Raw genomic sequence first — 19,371 nt, 5'->3', positions numbered from 1 at the left:
GCATTGTACATTTGTTGCTATGTAGTGTGCTGTTTTTGCAAAGCTTTCTGGTCCAAATAAATCACATCTTGTGAGGCGCTGTAAATCAACACAAGGCAGAGTGTTTTTTTATTTAGAGGCTTCATACCATTCATTAATAAATCAACCATACTGTTAAATTCCTAGATCACAGAATATGCCCAGGTGAGAACCTCGCCGCTGATTTCGGAGGATGAGTCTGACCCTAACTCTGTGGCGTTACCAAGTCCCTATACCCAATGGCAGAGGGTGGCAGCAGACAGTGTAGAGGACCCTAGCGAGGTTCTTGATGTCATGTTGAGTGCTGGGGACTTTGATCTGGCAAAGCGATGGGCTGTCCTTCACGGCGTGTACCACGCGCTGAAAGAGGTTAGCATGAGAAAATGTTCTCTTTTATCTATATTCTAAAATCTTGGCTTGAAAGTTTTGAAGTAGCCACCAAGTGAGAGTAAAAAAGAAGTAACTATAACTAGTTATCTTGTGGATACAACCAAATGTAAACTGCTTTTGTGAGGAGTGTTGGCTCTGAAAAGAGATTTGAAGTACATGTAGCCAACAGGTATTAAGAAAGGAAGGAGTAACTACATATGTAACTTGTAAGCTTGCGAGTACAACCATGTGTATGTGTAGGAGTGGGGGCTCTAAAACAAAACAAAAACGTTTTGAAGTAACCAACAAGTAAAGGAAAGAAAGAAGTAACTTAGTAAGCTTGCGAAAATAACCATGTGTAAATCTCTTGGTAGGAGTGTCGGCTCTAAAACAAAAACAAACGTTTTGAAGTAACCAACAACTAAAGGAAAGAAAGAAGTAACTAGTAAGCTTGTGAATTTAACCGTGTGTAAATCTCGTTTGGGAGAAGTATTGACTCAGCCGTTGGGGTCTTGACACTTTGAACAGTTTACATTGCTCAGCTTCAGGAGAGATGGAGACTAACAGAGTACATTAAAGTCATTGTTTCTTGAAGTTTTATTTTCAGTTTCTTTTAAAGAGTAGTAAAGTAACAACTTAAAATGCGAGGCATGACGTGTATTTATCTCAGGGCACTCTGCTAGGTTTAAGTGGCAATTTTTCTTGTATTTCTTTCCAGGCAATTCATGAGAAACATCTGCAGCATTTATTAAGAGACGGCAGCAACACTCTTATTGCATATCAGGTAAGTAAACAACATCATTCATTTTCTTCTTACTGCCGTCAATGGACCACCTTGGTCTTATATCAAGAAACGGACTGGCTTGCAGACATTTGTGTTTACCAAATACTACTTTTTTGTTGAACCAGTGAGAGTTGGGCTATCGGTCATGAATATGTGTGAGTATAAATATGTATGTTATCCATCTCCTTCAGATCCTAGAACATATCCCCGACAAGCTGATGTGTCTGCAAATCTGCCAGAGTCTACTGGTGAATAGACCAGTGAGAATTAGCCTCTCAATCATGAATATGCATGAGTTTGAAAATGTATGTTTTCTCTCCTTCAGATCCTAGAGCATATCCCCGATAAGCTGATGTGTCTGCAAATCTGCCAAAGTCTACTGGTGATTGGACCAGTCAGAATTAGGCTATCGATCATGAATATGTATGAGTATGAATATGTATATTATCTTTCGTTCAGATCCTAGAGCACATCCCCGACAAGCTGATGTGTCTCCAAATCTGCCAGAGTTTACTGGCCGAGGAGGGTCCAGAGGATCGGATTAGTCTGGCCAGCACAGTGTTCTTGATTCAGTTCATGATGGATCATTTCCTCGACAAGATAAGCATGGAGGAGATGGAGGAGCTACAGGCTTTGAGTCTAGGAGTCAAGGTACTGTACCTTCATTCAATTGTTTCACCAGGGGTGGATTCCACAAAGATTTAAGACTAGGCTTGTCTTTAGTTAGGACGAGTTACTCATCCTTATTTTTAAAATAACTCTTAGGACTAGTCCTAGGTTAGGACTATCTTTGTGAAATTGACCCCTGGGCCGTTTTACAACCTTCTGCTTGGGGGTCTATTTCTGTTTCTGCTAAGCAAGGTATTTCTGAGCTTAGCCGTTTTTGTTTGTACAAGCTGTATGAAACTGAGCCCTGGCGAATGCAATTTTAATGTATAACCATGGCACCTTTTTTCATTGCAGGCTTTGCTGTGTTTACCAGAGCCAGAGAGATCTGAATGCGAGGATCTTGTTTCCAAACCGATGCTGATACTGGAACAACTACTCATGAATACCAAGGTAATGGTCGTGGGTAAACACTCAAGAACAGTGAGGTAACACTCATGAACACTGAGGTAACACTCATGAACACTGAGGTAACACTCATGAACACTGAGGTAACACTCATGAACACTGAGGTAACACTCATGAACACTGAGGTAACACTCATGCACACTTGGGTTACACTCATGAACACTGAGGTAACACTCATGAACACTGAGGTAACACTCATGCACACTTAGGTTACACTCATGAACACTGAGGTAACACTCATGAACACTGAGGTAACACTCATAAACACTGAGGTAACACTCATGCACACTTAGGTTACACTTGTTAAACCCGTTAGAAATAAACCCTCTGGCTAGTACTTGTAAACACTATACACACACTGAGGCAAGTTTTCAACGTCCACTTTGGTGTTTTACAGATAGAGCATGCCTCAGCCGTCCTGGACTGTTTGAGACGCGAACTTCAAACCAACAACTTCAGAGGCAGTGAATTATCACTACAATCATGCGATGCATTAGTGGCTAAGTACGCCAAGAAAGCTATACAGCTAGTTGTTGCTGTACAGAGCCCACCACAAGGTTTGCTCCTCTTTTTGTTTATCTATGGCCTGTCTGCTTTTGTTTTTGTTTTTGTTCTTGTGTTGCCCTCCCTTTGTTAGGCGCTCTGTTCTTTGTACAATGTATAGCGCCTTATAAATGCTTTGTATTATTACTTATTATTATTACATGCCCAAGGGATACCAGTTTTCCGGCTATTGCCGGAATTACGGCTATTTCAGCGATTTGTTTTCAGTCTCTGAAGGAAAGAGTCACTGGCATCTCTGATGCCCAAGTTACCTGAAATCAGGACCTCCTAGTGTCCCTCTTCTGGTAAAAACGCTTCTCAGATTTTGTATCCCATGCTTCTCAGATTTTATATTCGACTAGGGATCAATCTTCCTGCAAGGACATTATTCGCTCCGGAGTTTTGGCAATATCTCAATATTGCGACCATTTTGAAATGAAATTGTTGTTGTATACATCTCTGAAGATTAAAACAATCAAACTTTTCAAAAGAGAATATTTCTTTTGAACCAGCTTTCCTCACCACCTGTGGTGTTTGTTTTCCTTGACAGATCTGGATTGTACGATACGGCCCGTATCGAGCCTGAGTGTTACATCCCCAACTGGGCACAGAAGAAGCCGTGGTAGACTTAGTGTATCATCTATGTTATCTACAGTGAGCTCTCCAACGTCACCATCATCGTCACAAGCTATACCTGTACCTAGTGAAAGAGGTGAGTTGAATCTATGTCTGAGTAAATTGGATAAAAGAGTGGCAAGGAGGTATTCAATGGGCAATTATAACCGGCAGGGTCTTGACCGTGCGATAAAGGACCATGCCCAAGGGGAGGTCCTTTGGGCACGGTCACGACCCTGCAAGGTTTAAGACGAACTGTTAAGCCTGAGTCACTGCTCTGTAATTCCTGTTACGACGGGAATGCTCCATTTAAGAAAGATGCTAAAATTAGACACATCCTTTTCGTCTGGCAACTAACACCTGTTGTCTCCATGTATTTGCTTTATTAAATGGTGAACTTCAATGGATCATACACCAACCAATGGTACTACTACTGCTACTTTATAGTGTTTAATCCATAATATAAATTGAACAAGTTCATTTGGAATGTAATTGTTCCTTCCCAGGATTAAGGTGTCTCAGCTCAGTGGCTTTCTTTTAAGCTTTGTTAAATCATGTCAAGAAATGAATTTAAACAAATTTCTATTTACCTTTTATAATGTTTAACAACATTCAATGCTTTCTCTCAATGTATAGGACCCAGCCCCACCCCATCAGTTCAAAGTGTATCTCGTGGTCTCTCCCCGCGTGGCCAGTCTCCACGTGTTACATCATCGTCACGCAGGTCCTCATTATCCACTGTGTCGGACGCTGTCTCTATAACAGGAAGTATAGCGCCCTCAACCATCGCTCCCATCCAAGAAGGGCTACCCACCTCGCCACCGAAAAGAGACAGTTGGGTACCAGACACTAAGGTGACACACTGTATGGTATGCAAGGATGAGAGATTCAGCATGGTGAGTAGCCTGATACCCTAACAAGGAGGTTCTTTAAGAAACATTTGAACAAAGGTTTGATTGCTTGCATGTGATATTTTCTTTCCTGAAACGAACTGACTTGTTAAACCACTGGTTCTTTTTGGAACCATCGCAACTTCAAAAGAGATTCACTAGAATTTTTTCTTCAAAACCTGAATATTTTTCACACTATTTTATTTAAGTTGTTGAAAAATGATCCAAAGAATTGAACACTGAACACTATTGGTAATTGTCAAAGACCAATCTTCAGACTTGGTGTATCTCAACATTTATGCATAAAACAACAAACCTGTGAAAATTTGAGCTCGATTGGTCGTTGGAGTTGCGAGATAACTATGAAAGAAAAAACCACCCGTGTCACACAAAGTTGTGTGCTTTCAGATGCTTGATTTCGAGACCTCAATTTCTAAATCTGAGGTCTCGAAATCAAATTTGTGGAAAACTACTTCTTTCTCGAAAACTACGTCACTTCAGAGGGAGCCATTTCTCACAATGTTTTCTACTATCAATCTCTCCCCATTACTCGTTACCAAGTGAGGTTTTATGCTGATAATTATTTTGAGCAATTACCAATAGTGTCCACTGCCTTTAAACTTCCGAAGAAGTTTAAAATTTCACAGGCTTGTTATTTCGTGGACAGTACTTGGAGGGCCACGTAAAGTGCAGTTACTGGCTTTTGACAACTATCAATACTGAAACCAATTGTTGTTATTACAGTTCAACAGACGTCACCATTGTCGTCGTTGTGGTCGTGTTGTCTGCTGGCGATGCTCTCAGCTGAAGGCAGTGGTGGAGGGTTACGGTGACACTCCAGTTAGAGTCTGCGATCAGTGCTATCAAGCATTCATCATGCCAAGGTAGGAATTCAAGTTGACTTCAGGCGATTGTAGCAGGAACAGAATGTCACAATGCATGCTGGTTTGGACCTATAGACCGTTATCGCGGCGTGGCCATCTTGATTTTACTCTATTCCAACTCATTGTTACCAAACTGAGGCTGGACGAAATAATAGTCTGCTGCCATGCACAATGAATGTTAGCATTCATCACTGTTATTGGAAACAGGGAACATGACCATTATAATAATAGTATTGATAGCCAGTTTTTATACAGCGCTTTTCACACCCGGAGGGCGTCCCAAAGCGCTTCACATTATTACCCCTTGTCACTGGGCCTTAAATCACTCCTTAAACCATCTCAGCTCCCTGGTGGGGAGTATGCAGCCTGTGCAACATTAATATGCGCTACTCAATATGAGCTAAATCAATCACAAGAACCATTTCTGCCCTCACAGGTACCCATTTACCCCTGGGTGGAAAATTATGGTGACAGCGTGATTAAGGTCTACACTCCAATATTTATAGAATGGTATTAGTTACCCATAAAACAAACATTTATTTGTTTACACTGTATATGTACATGTATAATTGGTTTTGTGGTTCTTATTATTCATGTACATTCAATTAACATTTTAAAAATATGTATTCACTATTGAACAGGGTTTTTATATGTGTACAATTGCTGTGGTTTAAACCACTTTTACATACCTGCTTATTCTCATTTTGTCAAATAATCTTTATATTTTGAAAAAAAAAGTATTTTGTCTATTTCTAGCCTTAAGTGTTAATGCTTTTATCTGGAGCTAGCAAACGGATGTAGTTGCCCATTGAGGATGATTGAAGTTTTTTGGAATTGAATTTAATTGAATTGAACTGTAATTCTGATTTGAAAAGCATGGTCTAGTCCCAGTGTATAGAAAAGGCTTGGTGTGTACGTTACCATCCTTACCCGATCTGAGATCATCAAACAAACTACTGTTGAACCATCCTATATCCCATTCGTCATTGGTGATAGAAGCTTCATTTCGTGTGCTTCAATAATGGATTGACTCCCCTATCAATTTTGCACACTTGACTCCTTACATATCTTCGAAAGCCATGTTAGATTTACACCAGGATATTTGTTGTGTTTTACCCTACACTGTATACTCAATACTTTCCCAAGTCTTTCGGACAAATCGACAGGCATAACACTCGGCTGGGATTGGAACCTACAACCTTTGCAATTTGTTGTGATGTTTTAAAACCCCATTGTTAACTTAGCGCTACTGTTTGACTATTTTCCTCACCCTTGCAGACCTCAGCACGGAAACTCATCTTCTCAGATTCTTGAACAACGCCTCAAAGTCAGGCATCCAGGTCAGAAAAGCTGCAGTATATTTATAATTTTGTTTACAGACAAACAGCGAGATTGATTATCCAAGAAAACAAAATTTCAATGTTTTTTTTAGTCTAAGAGCCAAAGGATTAGGGAGTTAACATTAGTGCTGTGCCTACAGGGAAATGTGTTGTGCTGAAATTCCAGAGCAATAACAAACTGTAAATTATTACAATATTAATAATATATTAGTTTGATAAAGTCCTGGAGCCATATAGTTTCACAGCTCAATTTCATTTCCTTTGTGTTCCTGTTGTGTCCAAATCTCCCTTTCCTCCAGAATGTTGCTGTTTTGTTGTAAACTCCTGTTTGTTTTGTTTTAGGTTTGTGTCCACAAACCCCCCCCCCCCTGTCTATGGCTGTTTTCCCAATTCCTGTTTGTCTGTTTAACTCAAGTAATATTTTTAATATTAGTGTATTATCATATAAACTTGTACTTATATTTTTTATGTAATTTTACTGTTAACCAAATGCCATTAGTCTGTGACTTTTTATTTGGTGTTGTATTTTTCTATGAAAATAAACCAACTTTGAATTGAAATGAATTGAATTGAATATTAATCCAAAAAAATGTTTTTATTGAAATGTTTACATTATCAGGGAGTCGTAGACAGTCGCCCAGCTGCAGCAGAGGAACATCGCCCAGCTTCCGGGTCTCCCCTAACTCATGGCAACAGCGCACCCCCGTTCCTGGATCCAGTCTAACCAGTGGACACTCTGGAGGATCGGAAACACTTTATATGGAAATCATGGAGTGGAAGTTAACACTGGATAACGCCATGAACACGTTCATCAGAGAAGACTTCTATTATGAACAGGTAAGCAGCGAGTTGAACAGCTAAAAAGGGAGATATCGAGTATGATTTACAGTACCCTTTGTCCCTTGTTGAACGAGGGAAACAAAAACTAAAAGTTGACTAGTTGTTAATGTCAGCCTACCAATAACTATTAGTTTAGTTGAGCGTGTTGGATAAGTAACTAAATGTTGAGTTGGTTGATCGCAAGTAACCATTAACTATATCAGATTGAAGGTTGGGCAGCTAACTAATAGTTTACTAGTGGTTGATGTCATTCTACCATTAACTAGTAGCTTTGTAGATGAGTGAGTTGGATCGCTAACTGAGAAGTGGTTGATCACAATTTACCAGTAACTAAACAAGAATAAGGTTGACTAGTTTAGATGAGCAAGTTGGGCAAGTAACTAATAGTTTACTAGTGGTTGATGTCATTCTACCATTAACTAGTAGCTTTGTAGATGAGTGAGTTGGATCGCTAACTGAGAAGTGGTTGATCACAATTTACCAGTAACTAAACAAGAATAAGGTTGACTAGTTTAGATGAGCAAGTTGGGCAAGTAACTAATAGTTTACTAGTGGTTGATGTCATTCTACCATTAACTAGTAGCTTTGTAGATGAGTAAGTTGGATGGCTAACTGAGAAGTGGTTGATCACAATTTACTAGTAACTAGACAAGAATAAGGTTGACTAGTGGTCGATCTTGATCTAACAATAGTTAACATGGTTTGACTAACTATTCCTTGACTAGTGGTTGATTCCAATTCTTGAAACTTGTGTAAACCCAAGTCGCTTAATGCACACTACACTGTATAACACACAAAATAATAACAATTACACGAAATAATAACAATGATAATGATAATGGCTTCTTATATAGTGCTCAGGTCCATCACGCAGTCACGCTGGTCACTGGGCCTTAAATCATTCCTTAAACCATCTCAGCTCCCTGTGGAGTATACATCCTGTGCCGCCAAATATGTAGCGCAATCAAGGCTAATCAATCACAAGAACCATCTCTGCCCTAACAGGTACCCATTTACCCCTGGGTGGAGAGAAGCAATTATAGTTTAGTGTCTTGCTCAGGGACACAAATGTCACGACCGGGAATTAAACCCACACTCTGCTGAACAGAATCATCAGAGCTTGAATTCGGTGCTCTTATCTGCTCGGCCATGACACCCACGAAATGGTGCAACCAATTTTATTGTGATGAGTACGTCAGTTCAATTTGCACTACATTTGATATTTTGCCTTTTTTTTCCGCACAGGCACCAAGTACTTCAGTCTGCCTGTCCATTCTAGATCTCCACAGTGATCCTAGAGCCTGCGGTGCCCTCATATTACAGATGTGTCGCGACTTGTCTGAGTATCTGAGGCCGATCCGACCCGGAGTGCCCAACCCTGAAGTGGACTATAACCTGATTATAAGGTAAGGCCATGTACGAAATGACCACAGCTTTGTCTAAGACTGGATCTGACATCATGCATTGAAGTTATTATAATTTATAACAAAACCCCAAACTTGATTTTTTTGATAAAAAAGAGATAAATTGCCATTTGTGTTTTTGCCTTAAAATAGTATGATGAAGACGCTCCTGTTCAACGCTAAACTGAAGTTCATGACGGACGGAGATAGCAGTAGCATTGAACTATGTGACAGTTACCAAAGCTTCATTGATCTACTTAGTCTCTTTGTCAGCAGTAATAGCGCTGATATACCCAGTATTCAGCAACTGTCCAATACGGACTTGGCAAGGTGAGCCTTGAATGGAGGTTACAGCATTTATGAGGAAATTTTTCAAAGCTATTAGCATGATTAGTTAAGTAATTTTATGCTAGCAGACGTATTGTATTGATTCAAGAATTTATAAATTTTAGTATGGATTCCAGTACCTTTTCTCCCATGTTGAAAGGGGGGAAACAAAAAAAAACATGGTAGATGGTGGCATGGTTGGCTTGTGCGTAAAGCGCTCGCCTCTCACCAAGGTGACCCCTGTTCGATTTCCGGTCGGGGCCATATATGTGAGTTGAGTTGTGCGTTGGTTCTCTGCTGTGCCACAAAGGTTTTCCAGACCATCCGGTTTTCCTCCCTCGGGAAAAAACAAACACTTTCAATCTTGGCTGTGCTCCGTTGTCTTAATGGGTCGATGTGACTGGCAGCCAGAGGCGCCCTTGCATGCCTGCTTCTCGAACACGTTGTAGCCGCGTCCTTTGCAATTCAGCTTTTAGCTGTGAGTAAGGATGATCAGCCCCCAAATTATTAAAACATTATTAGATGCCTGTACATCCTAAGCAATGGTGTATTCATATGTCATTTTTGAAAAAGAATCAAAATTGCTTTTGACCATTAATTGGTTTCATACCTTGATCTCACGTCAATGTTGTATTTGCAGACAAGTGCGAGACCGTTTAGTTCTTGCCGAGCGGCTGTCACTGGCGAGCGAAGTATCCACCAAGTGTATGCTGGATACATCTGCTGTGTGGTCAGCATGGGGAATGAGCTGCCTCAGGGCAGGGGACTACCAGGGAGCCAGGGAAAAATTTGTCCGGATTCTCAAGGTGAGGAATGTGAAGGAAGTGCGTGTTTTTGCGTCTTTGTGCTTAAATGCCCGGTCACACAGGCCCCGATAACGAGAACCAAAACGAGAACGATAAAAATGCACGCTCGCGATTGGTTGAATTGCTCCACGCAGAATACGCCCACGCTCATTCAACCAAATGAGGGCGTGCATTTTTATCGTTAACGTTTTCGTTCTCGTGATCGGGGCCTGTGTGACCGAGCCTTAAGAAGGAGATGGTGTTTATGCTTCTCATGGATGGAATAGACCTACCCATTAGGCTCCACCCACGGCGCATGTGTGAGCAAGAATACGTGAGTCTCTCCAATGCCATTCTGCACCACTCTGACGCGCGCGCCAAGCATATGCGCACGCATATCAGACTTTTGGTGTCAGACTTTTGGTTGAGCAATGGATTGTCATTGGTCAATGCGCAGTTGGGCGGAGCTTAATGGATTGGTCTGTTCATGACAAGACTGCTTCATTAAGGAAAGAGGCTAAAAAAACATCCTTTTGGTATGGCAACTTACACCTGTTATCTCCATATAATTTCTTTTCCAAACAGTGGACTTAATTGGATCATATAAGAAGATCCTGTTCATGTAGGGAATTCATGATGGGAATGTTTCAATACAGAAAGAGGCTAAAAAGAAACATCCTCTTTGTCTGGCGACTTACACTTATTATCTCCATGTAATTTCTTTTCCAAACAGTGGACTTAATTCCCATCTAAGAAAGAGAATGTCAATCTATGAAACTCAAAGATTAAAAACTGCATAATTTGATGTTTTAGTATGGTATTAATCCATTGTTTTGACATTTTGTTTTTTGTTTTTGCTGAAGGCACCAAGTGAGAAGAATTCCATGTCTCCTGCTTCCAAACTGGTCACTGATATCATTCAACATCTGGAGACGTCGGCATCTCAAGCTGATACTGTACGTACTCATATTGTTATTGTTTATTCGGTTTACAGTGTGACAATGTGTATATCTACTTTGCTGTGTAGATTTCGTTAGGAACTATGCCTTGTTTTTTATTCTACTGCTATGAAGTAGATTTTGTAATCCTGGAGACTATTTACTTCTGAGAAAAGAACTGACCTGCTTGTTAACTACTACCCGGGGCCAATTTCATGGAGCTGAATTGCTTAAGCATGAAAATAGCTTGCTTATTTTACATTTGCCATTGACATCGCTGTTGTTTACTTAGCATCACAATTGAGTGGAGTCTTGGCCGGTAATCTGATTTTACTAAGCAAGAATTTTGTTGCCTAAGCATAATGTTGTGCTTAAGCAGCTCTATGAAATTGGGCCCTGGTCTGGAGGATGGTTTAGTAGTTTTAATAACTTGTTTCACCTTCGCTATATTTCTAAATTATGTTTCTCAGATAGGCATGTGACAGACAGCGCATTATAATTTGACTTATTATCATTATTATTATTTTAATTTTTTTTTAGGTTCAAGCGATCTTGAATGCCTCAGCATCCTCTATCAGAGATTTCATCGCAGAACCTCAAAATGTAAGTTTTCATCTTTGTATTTTTAAGTATCTTCTAACGACCTGAACATTTCTTCTTATTTCCTATGATGTATGCATTGTTGGATGCGTAATGAAGCTTATACAAAATTGTTATGCACTGAACACAAACTATCGTGGCATATCGTGGTGGAGCAGTCTAGACTGTGCCCAGTCGGTGGTGTTTTTTGCAGCAGAGTATGAGTCTAAATCCCGGTCATGACTTTTGAGCCCCTGAGCAAGGCAATTGCTTTTATAAAAAGATGGAAAGGTATAGACGATGTGACCTGTAACATCACATGTTTACAAAAGAGCCACAAAGCTTGGACTTCCTGCAGGCATGATTTGTACACAGCTCAATGGAAGAAAACATACAATATTATATTGAATGGAGATTGCACTGTCTAATTCCTATCAACTTTTGATATGATGCAAGGGGGCTCATCTAAAAACTTGTCCAGCTTTTACTTTCATAATTCTTGTGTATGTGGAAAATATGACACAAAATGTCAACTTTCCCATAGGACCTGTGCAGTATCTTGCCTGCCAGAATACTCAAGGAATTATGTCACAAATAAGGTCACACTTATTGTAAACAAAGTTCACATGATCTATTGCATTCTGCTCTACCTAATAAATATATTATAAATAAAATAAAATACAAATACTGACTATGATCCGTTTGTCATTTCAGGCATCCTTCTCCTCCAGTGCAGCATTAGACAACCCAGCACTGCAGGAATGCCACTACTACATCAACACATACTGCCCCCATATCACTATGGTTAATTTTTACCGTAGACACAACAGACTACCTCTTGCTGTATCCTACATTCTTAGTCAGGTATGTACACTTATACAACCTCTAATAAACAAACTCAAGCAGCGCTCGGTAATTAACTTGCATATCGAACCTGGGGGCCTTTCTCAAACCTCGACTTGGGCTCCAGCTCAGGCTTAGGCAGCTTGGTCTTCAACCTGCATTTTGGAGCAGCATGTGTTGCATGAACATCAGCACACTAAGCCTGAGCCGGACCTTAAGCCGTGGTTTGAGAAAGGCCCCTGCATTGGTAGAAAAACGGCATCACCATCTGCATCATTTGACCATGTGTATGACCCTGTGCATTTGACCATGTGTATGACCCTGTTCATTTGACCATGTATATTACCTTGTGCATTTGACCATGACCCTTTGCATTTGACCATATGTATGACCCTGTGCATTTGACCGTATGTATGACCCTGTGCATTTGACCATGTTTATTACCCTGTGCATTTTACCATGACCCTGTGCATTTGACCATATGTATGACCCTGTGCATTTGACCATGTGTATGACCCTGTGCATTTTACCATGTGTATGACTCTGTGCATTTTACCATGTGTATGACCCTGTGCATTTTACCATGTGTATGACTCTGTGCATTTTACCATGTGTATGACTCTGTGCATTTTACCATGTGTATGACTCTGTGCATTTGACCATGTATATTACCTTGTGCATTTGACCATGACCCTTTGCATTTGACCATGTTTATTACCCTGTGCATTTTACCATGACCCTTTGCATTTGACCATGTGTATGACTCTGTGCATTTGACCATGTGTATGACCCTGTGCATTTGACCATGTGTATGACCCTGTGCATTTTACCATGTGTATGACTCTGTGCATTTGACCATGTATATTACCTTGTGCATTTGACCATGACCCTTTGCATTTGACCATGTTTATTACCCTGTGCATTTTACCATGACCCTTTGCATTTGACCATGTGTATGACTCTGTGCATTTGACCATGTGTATGACCCTGTGCATTTATTATCCTGTATTTGATCCTGCATATTTGACCTTGCGTTATATTCTATATGACCATCTTATCTATTGATATTTCGAATTTATTGATTGCTTGATTGATTGCTTGATTGATTGATTGATTGATTGATTAATTGATTGACTATTTGATTGATTGGGTGGATTGATTGAATGATTGACAACTGCTCTTTCTTATTCCACATCATGTATTTATATTTTACACTCAAATGCGTAATAGTAGTATGTAGCACCATTTTGTATTTTGCAAGTTAACCCTCCCATATTCCCCCCAAACCCTCCCCTCTTTGACAAACTCATCACCTAAATGTTTGGACTTAAAGACGTAATTGTAACATGTATGCCTAGTGATAAGCAATTATTATTTGACCCTATGCAGTCAGACAATTTCCTTAGTAAGGTTTTAAAAGAGTAGGTAATGCTATAGTTAACAATAAAATCATTTTGTGTATTGAAATAATCCATTTACCTTTGATTGCCCCTGTAGCATTGTTCGAGCGATGTATTCCTGGAAGGTTTACTGGTACCCTGTATAAAGCATGGTAACCTGCATGACCTTCAGAGTCAGATGTTACACCAAGACCCAACACTGAATGCATGGAACCAGTACCTGACTGCCTCCTGCCGATATCTAAACACACACAGCTTGGCCCATGTGCTCTACGACGTGCAGCTCTTTATGAAGGTGAATATTTACATTATTATTACTTAGTTATTTGCTGGTAAGGATTACTGGAGCACTATGTACATGAACATGAAAATAATTTCTCCATAAATTATTGTTCTGAAGAGAACCGGTGAAAGTGCTGCAATTCAGATTCTTATATGCGAGGCTTTTGTCTATAGCAATGCATTTTTTGTGTGTGATGTTACCGGTCACAACCAAAAGTGACCTTAGTGCAAAAGGACATCTCCTTTGTTCATCAGGGTCATCTGGTGCCAGAGCTATTACAATCAAAGACTAGTCTTTATGTAACATTATATGTAAGATTATATGGCTAGTCCATATGTAAAATTATATGGCAAGAAAAGACTAGTCTTCACAGTTGGTGTATCTCATATATACTTGACGAATAAACCATTCAATTCAATTCAATTCAATTCAATTCCTAATTCAGGACCTAACATATACCTCACTCTACCACATCAGTGGCTTTCTGAGGCAAGCACATGCTGATGTAGAGAGTGGAGCCGTACCCCAAAGAGCTTTAATGAAAGCGCTCAGTTGCAATGGAAATTGGGGCCACCTCTGGTAGAGATGAGGTTCTTAACCATGTCAGTTTCTGCAGTGGTAATATGTGGTACTGGGATCATACAAACAAGTTCAATTGACAGGAAAGTGTGGCATGGATTACTTCCCCGTTGTGTGCACCTTGGAGTATGAGCCTAAAGCCTGGTTCATACTTCATGCGAATGCGAACCAAATTTGACGTCACAACCCTCCTTTCGCAGCGATATTCGCATGTGAGGTGAGCAGAGTTCAACTGCTGCGAATTTTTCGCTGCGAATTTGTGACGTCAACATTTGTTTGCATTTGCATTTGCAGGAAGTATGAACCAGGCTTTACAGTCTTGCACCCTTAAGAATGATTTAAACATTAAGCAATTGTTCCAGTCTTTTTTTCTCAAACTGACTTTCTGTCTCATCCTTCAGGATTTTGTCCGAGCCTCCATGACGTGCATCAAATTCTACCAGTCCGGAGCACGATCCTACTCGGACCTGTTTGACCGTCTCCAGTACCTGACTAAAGCCAAGATTCACATGAAAGCTGTATTCGAAGAGAAGGAATGGGAAAGTGTTCCCAGACCTCCGATGGCGACCCCGTCTCCTAAAGCTAGCGCTCCATCTTGGGGACCAGCCAGTGATGTTAACATCAGATTGATGATGTCTGTGTCACAACTTACCAAGTTAGCAAATTTGTCCTAAAAACTTTTCTTAGCCTATTCTTTACTAGCCTTTCAATGCCTTAAGAGAAAGATCAAGTAGTGGGTAGCATCATACTATCATGAACTTGTTAAGGAAATGCAATTTTATAAAACATTGGTATTGATGTTTTGTTTGTTGTCCGCAGTCACATGAACACCATCACGTTACAGATCAAGGTGACCAAGTTCCTCCATGGGATGCTTTCGTCTGGCAAGACGTCTCTGTCAGGATCAGCTGCATTGACAACACAGGGAGCATCAGACTCCATTCCACAGCTGCCGACACTCTTTGGTAACAGCAAGGTCAAAGCTGAGGTTGCCTACAGGGTGAGTCCTTGTAGTTATTTAGGTTTAGGTTTATCTCTAGGTGTTATGTCTTGCGTATATTTATGTTTTGTGTGCCCTGCACCATACCATGACGGCCAACCTTGTTGACCTAAAATGACCCTGGCTTAAAGGAACATTACAGAATTTGTTTTGCTATCTAGCAAAAATCCGATTACAAACTTTGCAGTGCATCGATGCTAAAACAAAAATGAATAAAACGCTCCCTGAGCGATAAACTACAAGCGCGAAATAAGATTATTTATTTCTCATCAAATACGAAATTTCAGACGGAAATATTTCAAGGGATGTTTCCTACTACCATCATCATTAGACTGTGTAGGTTTTATGTAAATCTATGAACTTCGCAATTTTTGTTTCTTACCAATTCTGTAACGTTCCTTTAAGTGTACAATCTTTATTTTTGCCCATTGGTATTATGTATGTATTGATTTGCTCAATGAATATTAATAGTAGTCGTAGCAGTAGTAGTTAGCAGTAATAGTGGTAGTAGTACTAGGTCAGTGGTTATCCTGCTTAGTCAATTTGTCTTTGTTTAACCCCTAATCATTTAAAACTTACCCAGTCAGTTTCCCTTGTGGTTTATTATTTTTAACATGTATATCAGTGTATTAAAGTGACCATTTATTTAGAATGTTATTTTTAAGTGTTTTTCATGGTTTGCTCGTTTGTGTATGTACCTGTTTGATTCAGTAAGTATTTCAAGCTATTTAAACACATTGCATCATTGCAGGTTGTCTTGGCTGGTTCTTCTGTAAATGATGGCTTCCAGCTCGCATTCCAGATAATACAGGTAAGTAACCACTAGTCGTTAAACTTGATGGGTAAGCAGTTAATGATCCAATTAAGTCCACTGTTTGAAAAAGGAATTACATGCAGATAACAGGTGTAAATTGCCATAGGAAAAGGGTGTGTTATTCTGGCCTCTTTTTAATGGAGCTTTCCTGTAATTATCAAAATTGCACATTAAAGGTTTTGAGCTGAGCGGAGATGATTTGGTGAAAATTACTTTGGGTTCTGAACAAAGACTCCCAACCCCTGTCTCCACTTAGTTACGCCACTGCAATCAACATGTTGTTGAATTTCTCTTCATTTTGGTGTTTAGGATTTCCGTCTCCCCGACACGCTGATATACAGCAAAATCGGCCGCAACCTCGCCACTCAACACAAGTACAAAGACATCCAGCAGCTGCTTACCTGTGTGCGAGGTACCGGTCTGTCCAATGACCAGTGCTGTGATGAGATTCTAGATGCTTGCGTCAGAGTACTGGCCAATGATGGTGGCCAGGCCAAGGAGGTCGAGGGACTGATCAAACTGATTAAGAGCGACACCAATAAGGTACTCGGAGATTTTGGCAACTCAGTAGTAATGGAATTCAAACTTTCAGATGCTCAATAGTTTTGGTAACAGTAAGGTCTTTACTGTTACCCTTACAGGGGGTGAAGAGTTGATACTTTTATAGTTGCCTTAACAAATTATCTGGGAGATTTGCTTTTATGAATAATATGAAATTCTGTTTTTTACCTAGATTAATGCTTTGATGCTCTGCGGTAAACTAAAGTCGGCTTACCTCATAGCTGTGAAGGCAGAACGGGTGGAAGACGTTGAACGTATCCTCCATGTTGCACAACGTGCCGGTCCTTCTCAGGCACAGATGAGGACCATCTGTGAGACCTGGCTAGCTTCTCAACAAGAGAAACGAAAGAGAGAGATGAAGACTAAGGAGCTTCTCATGAGGAGCAAGCAAGATAGAAGGTAGTGAAAGTAGAAGATGAGAACCATCTGTGAGACGTGACTGGCTTTTCAACTCATGCGAAGCAATTAAGAGAGAAGGTAGTGATGCTAGAAGATGAGAACCATCTGTGAGATGTGACTGACTTCTCATCAAGAAAAAATTAAAGAGAGAGATTAAGACTAATGAGCTTCTCATGAGGAGCAAGCGAACGAAAATTTAGTGATGCTAGATGGTGAGACCTGGCTAGCTGTTCAACTTGTGTGGAGCGAGCAAGAGAGAAGGTAGTGGCGTTAGAGGAAAACAGCCATCTGTGAGATGTGTCTGGCTTCTCATCAAGAGAAATAAAAGAGAGAGATGAAGACTTAGAAGCTTCTCATAATGAGAGCAAGCAAGGGAGAAGGTAGTGGAAGTACAAGAATCGAAACACTGGTAAGACCTGGCTAGCTTCTTGTTAGATGTGATAGAGAGATGAAGATATGCGGTGCTTATATTCTATTATATACATCTTCTTTAAGGTACTTAGTTGCAGCTAAATTAAGGACTCTGGGATTACAATTGTCATCTTGACCTTTAGGTTAATACAGTAAAAGTTAAAGGAAAACTTTTACACCAGAAATTATTAATTCTAGTAGAGGTCTTTCCCTAGATGAAGGACCAAGATAAGTTTATAAAATGGCAATATTAAAGCAATGTGGGAGTTGGATTTGATAGATGTTTGGTACAGCAGGTCGAGGCTGTAGACTCCTTAGGGAGCTGAGAAAGATAAAAGGAATGTTATTTGCCCAATGACCAGGGCAATAATACAAAGCACATTGAGACATTTTGATGAAAATTCGCTATACAAGAACTGGTTATTATAATGTCGTAATCCAAATTCAAATTCACTTTATTATCCACGATGGGAAATTCATTTCTGCCTTTTATACCTCAGATTTACAAAATTTATATAAAAATGTTTTTTACAATAAAACAGTACAAAAAACACCTAAAGCCACATTGTATAACATGTACCATTCAATGGTTTTAATATTTGATGGAAATTACTAATATCTACTTCATGTCAACATTAACATTCCAACAGCTCTCACTGCCAACATAAAATTATAACTAGTTAAGAAAAGAAGTCTTGGTTCTTTTTGCATACCTCAATCCTCTCCTCAACTCACTCCTATGTTACTCCATACCAAATTGTTCAGACTGGATAAGATTTGGGTGCCTGACTATTCTTATTCGAGCCTGCAGCCGTCAGCCCTTCTGAATCCTTCATTTTTGATTTTTCAAAAGGATACATGTACAGGGTTTAGGAGGGCGAGGCATTTGAAAGATCTAGAAAGGTTGATCCAAAGGGATTGATTTGGTTTCTTTAAAAGAAATTTGCCAAAGAACATGAATAAATTTAGTATTTTCCTTTTTTCTTTATTCAGTGCAATAATTCTGGGCATTTTTTGTAAACAGAAAAAACAGAAAAATATTTTTTAATAATTAAAATATCTGATTAGTTAATTGGAGATTGGTATTAAAGGACGTTTACCCTATTATGTTTCTGTCTCTTTTTACAGTTGTTGTTTGTTTTTGTTTTTTTGCCCAAATCACCCGACGTCACCTATGTCAAATCTTTGTTATGCCTTATGGTCGTCAAATCTCACATACCCCTTGATCACCCACAACAAAAGTAGTGTATAAATGGTAATAGGTCAATACACACTAAAGAAAATCTCTTCTAGCAATGCAATGGTCGTGGGTTTGAATCCAACCCGAGTGGTTTGCCTGTGGATTATTTTTTTTCAACAGAGCTCGGGCAAAGTACGGATTACACAGTGCTTAATTGTAAGGTTAAAAAAACAAAATGGTATAACTACAAACGATGTGACACGGATAGCAGTTGCGCTAGGCCTGTATAATAAAACAACTTTGTTTGTCAAATCCATTTATATTTAGTTTTAAATGGCATTTTTTACATTGCACCATTTTGCCCGATTTTAACTAAATACGCGAACGCAGCCGAAGAGACTTTCGGTAAAAACTTGTTAACGGCTTTTGCAAGTCTTCCGGAAGTCGTGGCCGAATCGATCAGCTTGCGACAACGAATTCTGCAAGTAGGTGGGGCTAGACATGCGCAAATC

General features: G+C 39.8%; 1 protein-coding gene across 2 annotated transcripts in view; it reads left to right on the top strand.

The window, feature by feature from the left end:
- Window positions 1–18,704, top strand: part of LOC139942868 (zinc finger FYVE domain-containing protein 26-like) — a 42,849-nt gene extending 24,145 nt beyond the window's left edge. For both annotated transcript variants that reach the window (XM_071939678.1, XM_071939671.1), the window contains 22 exons: window positions 166–387; window positions 1,106–1,171; window positions 1,631–1,822; window positions 2,135–2,230; window positions 2,643–2,802; window positions 3,339–3,500; window positions 4,040–4,299; window positions 5,038–5,177; window positions 6,456–6,517; window positions 7,137–7,354; window positions 8,603–8,763; window positions 8,914–9,090; window positions 9,728–9,893; window positions 10,736–10,828; window positions 11,351–11,413; window positions 12,104–12,253; window positions 13,730–13,927; window positions 14,896–15,149; window positions 15,314–15,494; window positions 16,246–16,305; window positions 16,618–16,851; window positions 17,042–18,704. In XM_071939678.1, the coding sequence (XP_071795779.1) occupies window positions 166–387; window positions 1,106–1,171; window positions 1,631–1,822; window positions 2,135–2,230; window positions 2,643–2,802; window positions 3,339–3,500; window positions 4,040–4,299; window positions 5,038–5,177; window positions 6,456–6,517; window positions 7,137–7,354; window positions 8,603–8,763; window positions 8,914–9,090; window positions 9,728–9,893; window positions 10,736–10,828; window positions 11,351–11,413; window positions 12,104–12,253; window positions 13,730–13,927; window positions 14,896–15,149; window positions 15,314–15,494; window positions 16,246–16,305; window positions 16,618–16,851; window positions 17,042–17,272 (3,546 nt within the window). In that variant the 3' untranslated portion in view covers window positions 17,273–18,704. The remainder of the gene's footprint in view (window positions 1–165; window positions 388–1,105; window positions 1,172–1,630; window positions 1,823–2,134; window positions 2,231–2,642; window positions 2,803–3,338; window positions 3,501–4,039; window positions 4,300–5,037; window positions 5,178–6,455; window positions 6,518–7,136; window positions 7,355–8,602; window positions 8,764–8,913; window positions 9,091–9,727; window positions 9,894–10,735; window positions 10,829–11,350; window positions 11,414–12,103; window positions 12,254–13,729; window positions 13,928–14,895; window positions 15,150–15,313; window positions 15,495–16,245; window positions 16,306–16,617; window positions 16,852–17,041) is intronic.
- The last annotated feature ends 667 nt before the right edge of the window (window positions 18,705–19,371 follow it).

The sequence above is a fragment of the Asterias amurensis genome, chromosome 1 (assembly GCF_032118995.1).
Source record: "Asterias amurensis chromosome 1, ASM3211899v1".
NCBI lineage: Eukaryota > Metazoa > Echinodermata > Asteroidea > Forcipulatida > Asteriidae > Asterias > Asterias amurensis.
Note: the sequence above shows the minus strand (reverse complement) of the source record. Positions and strands in the feature narration are given on the sequence as shown.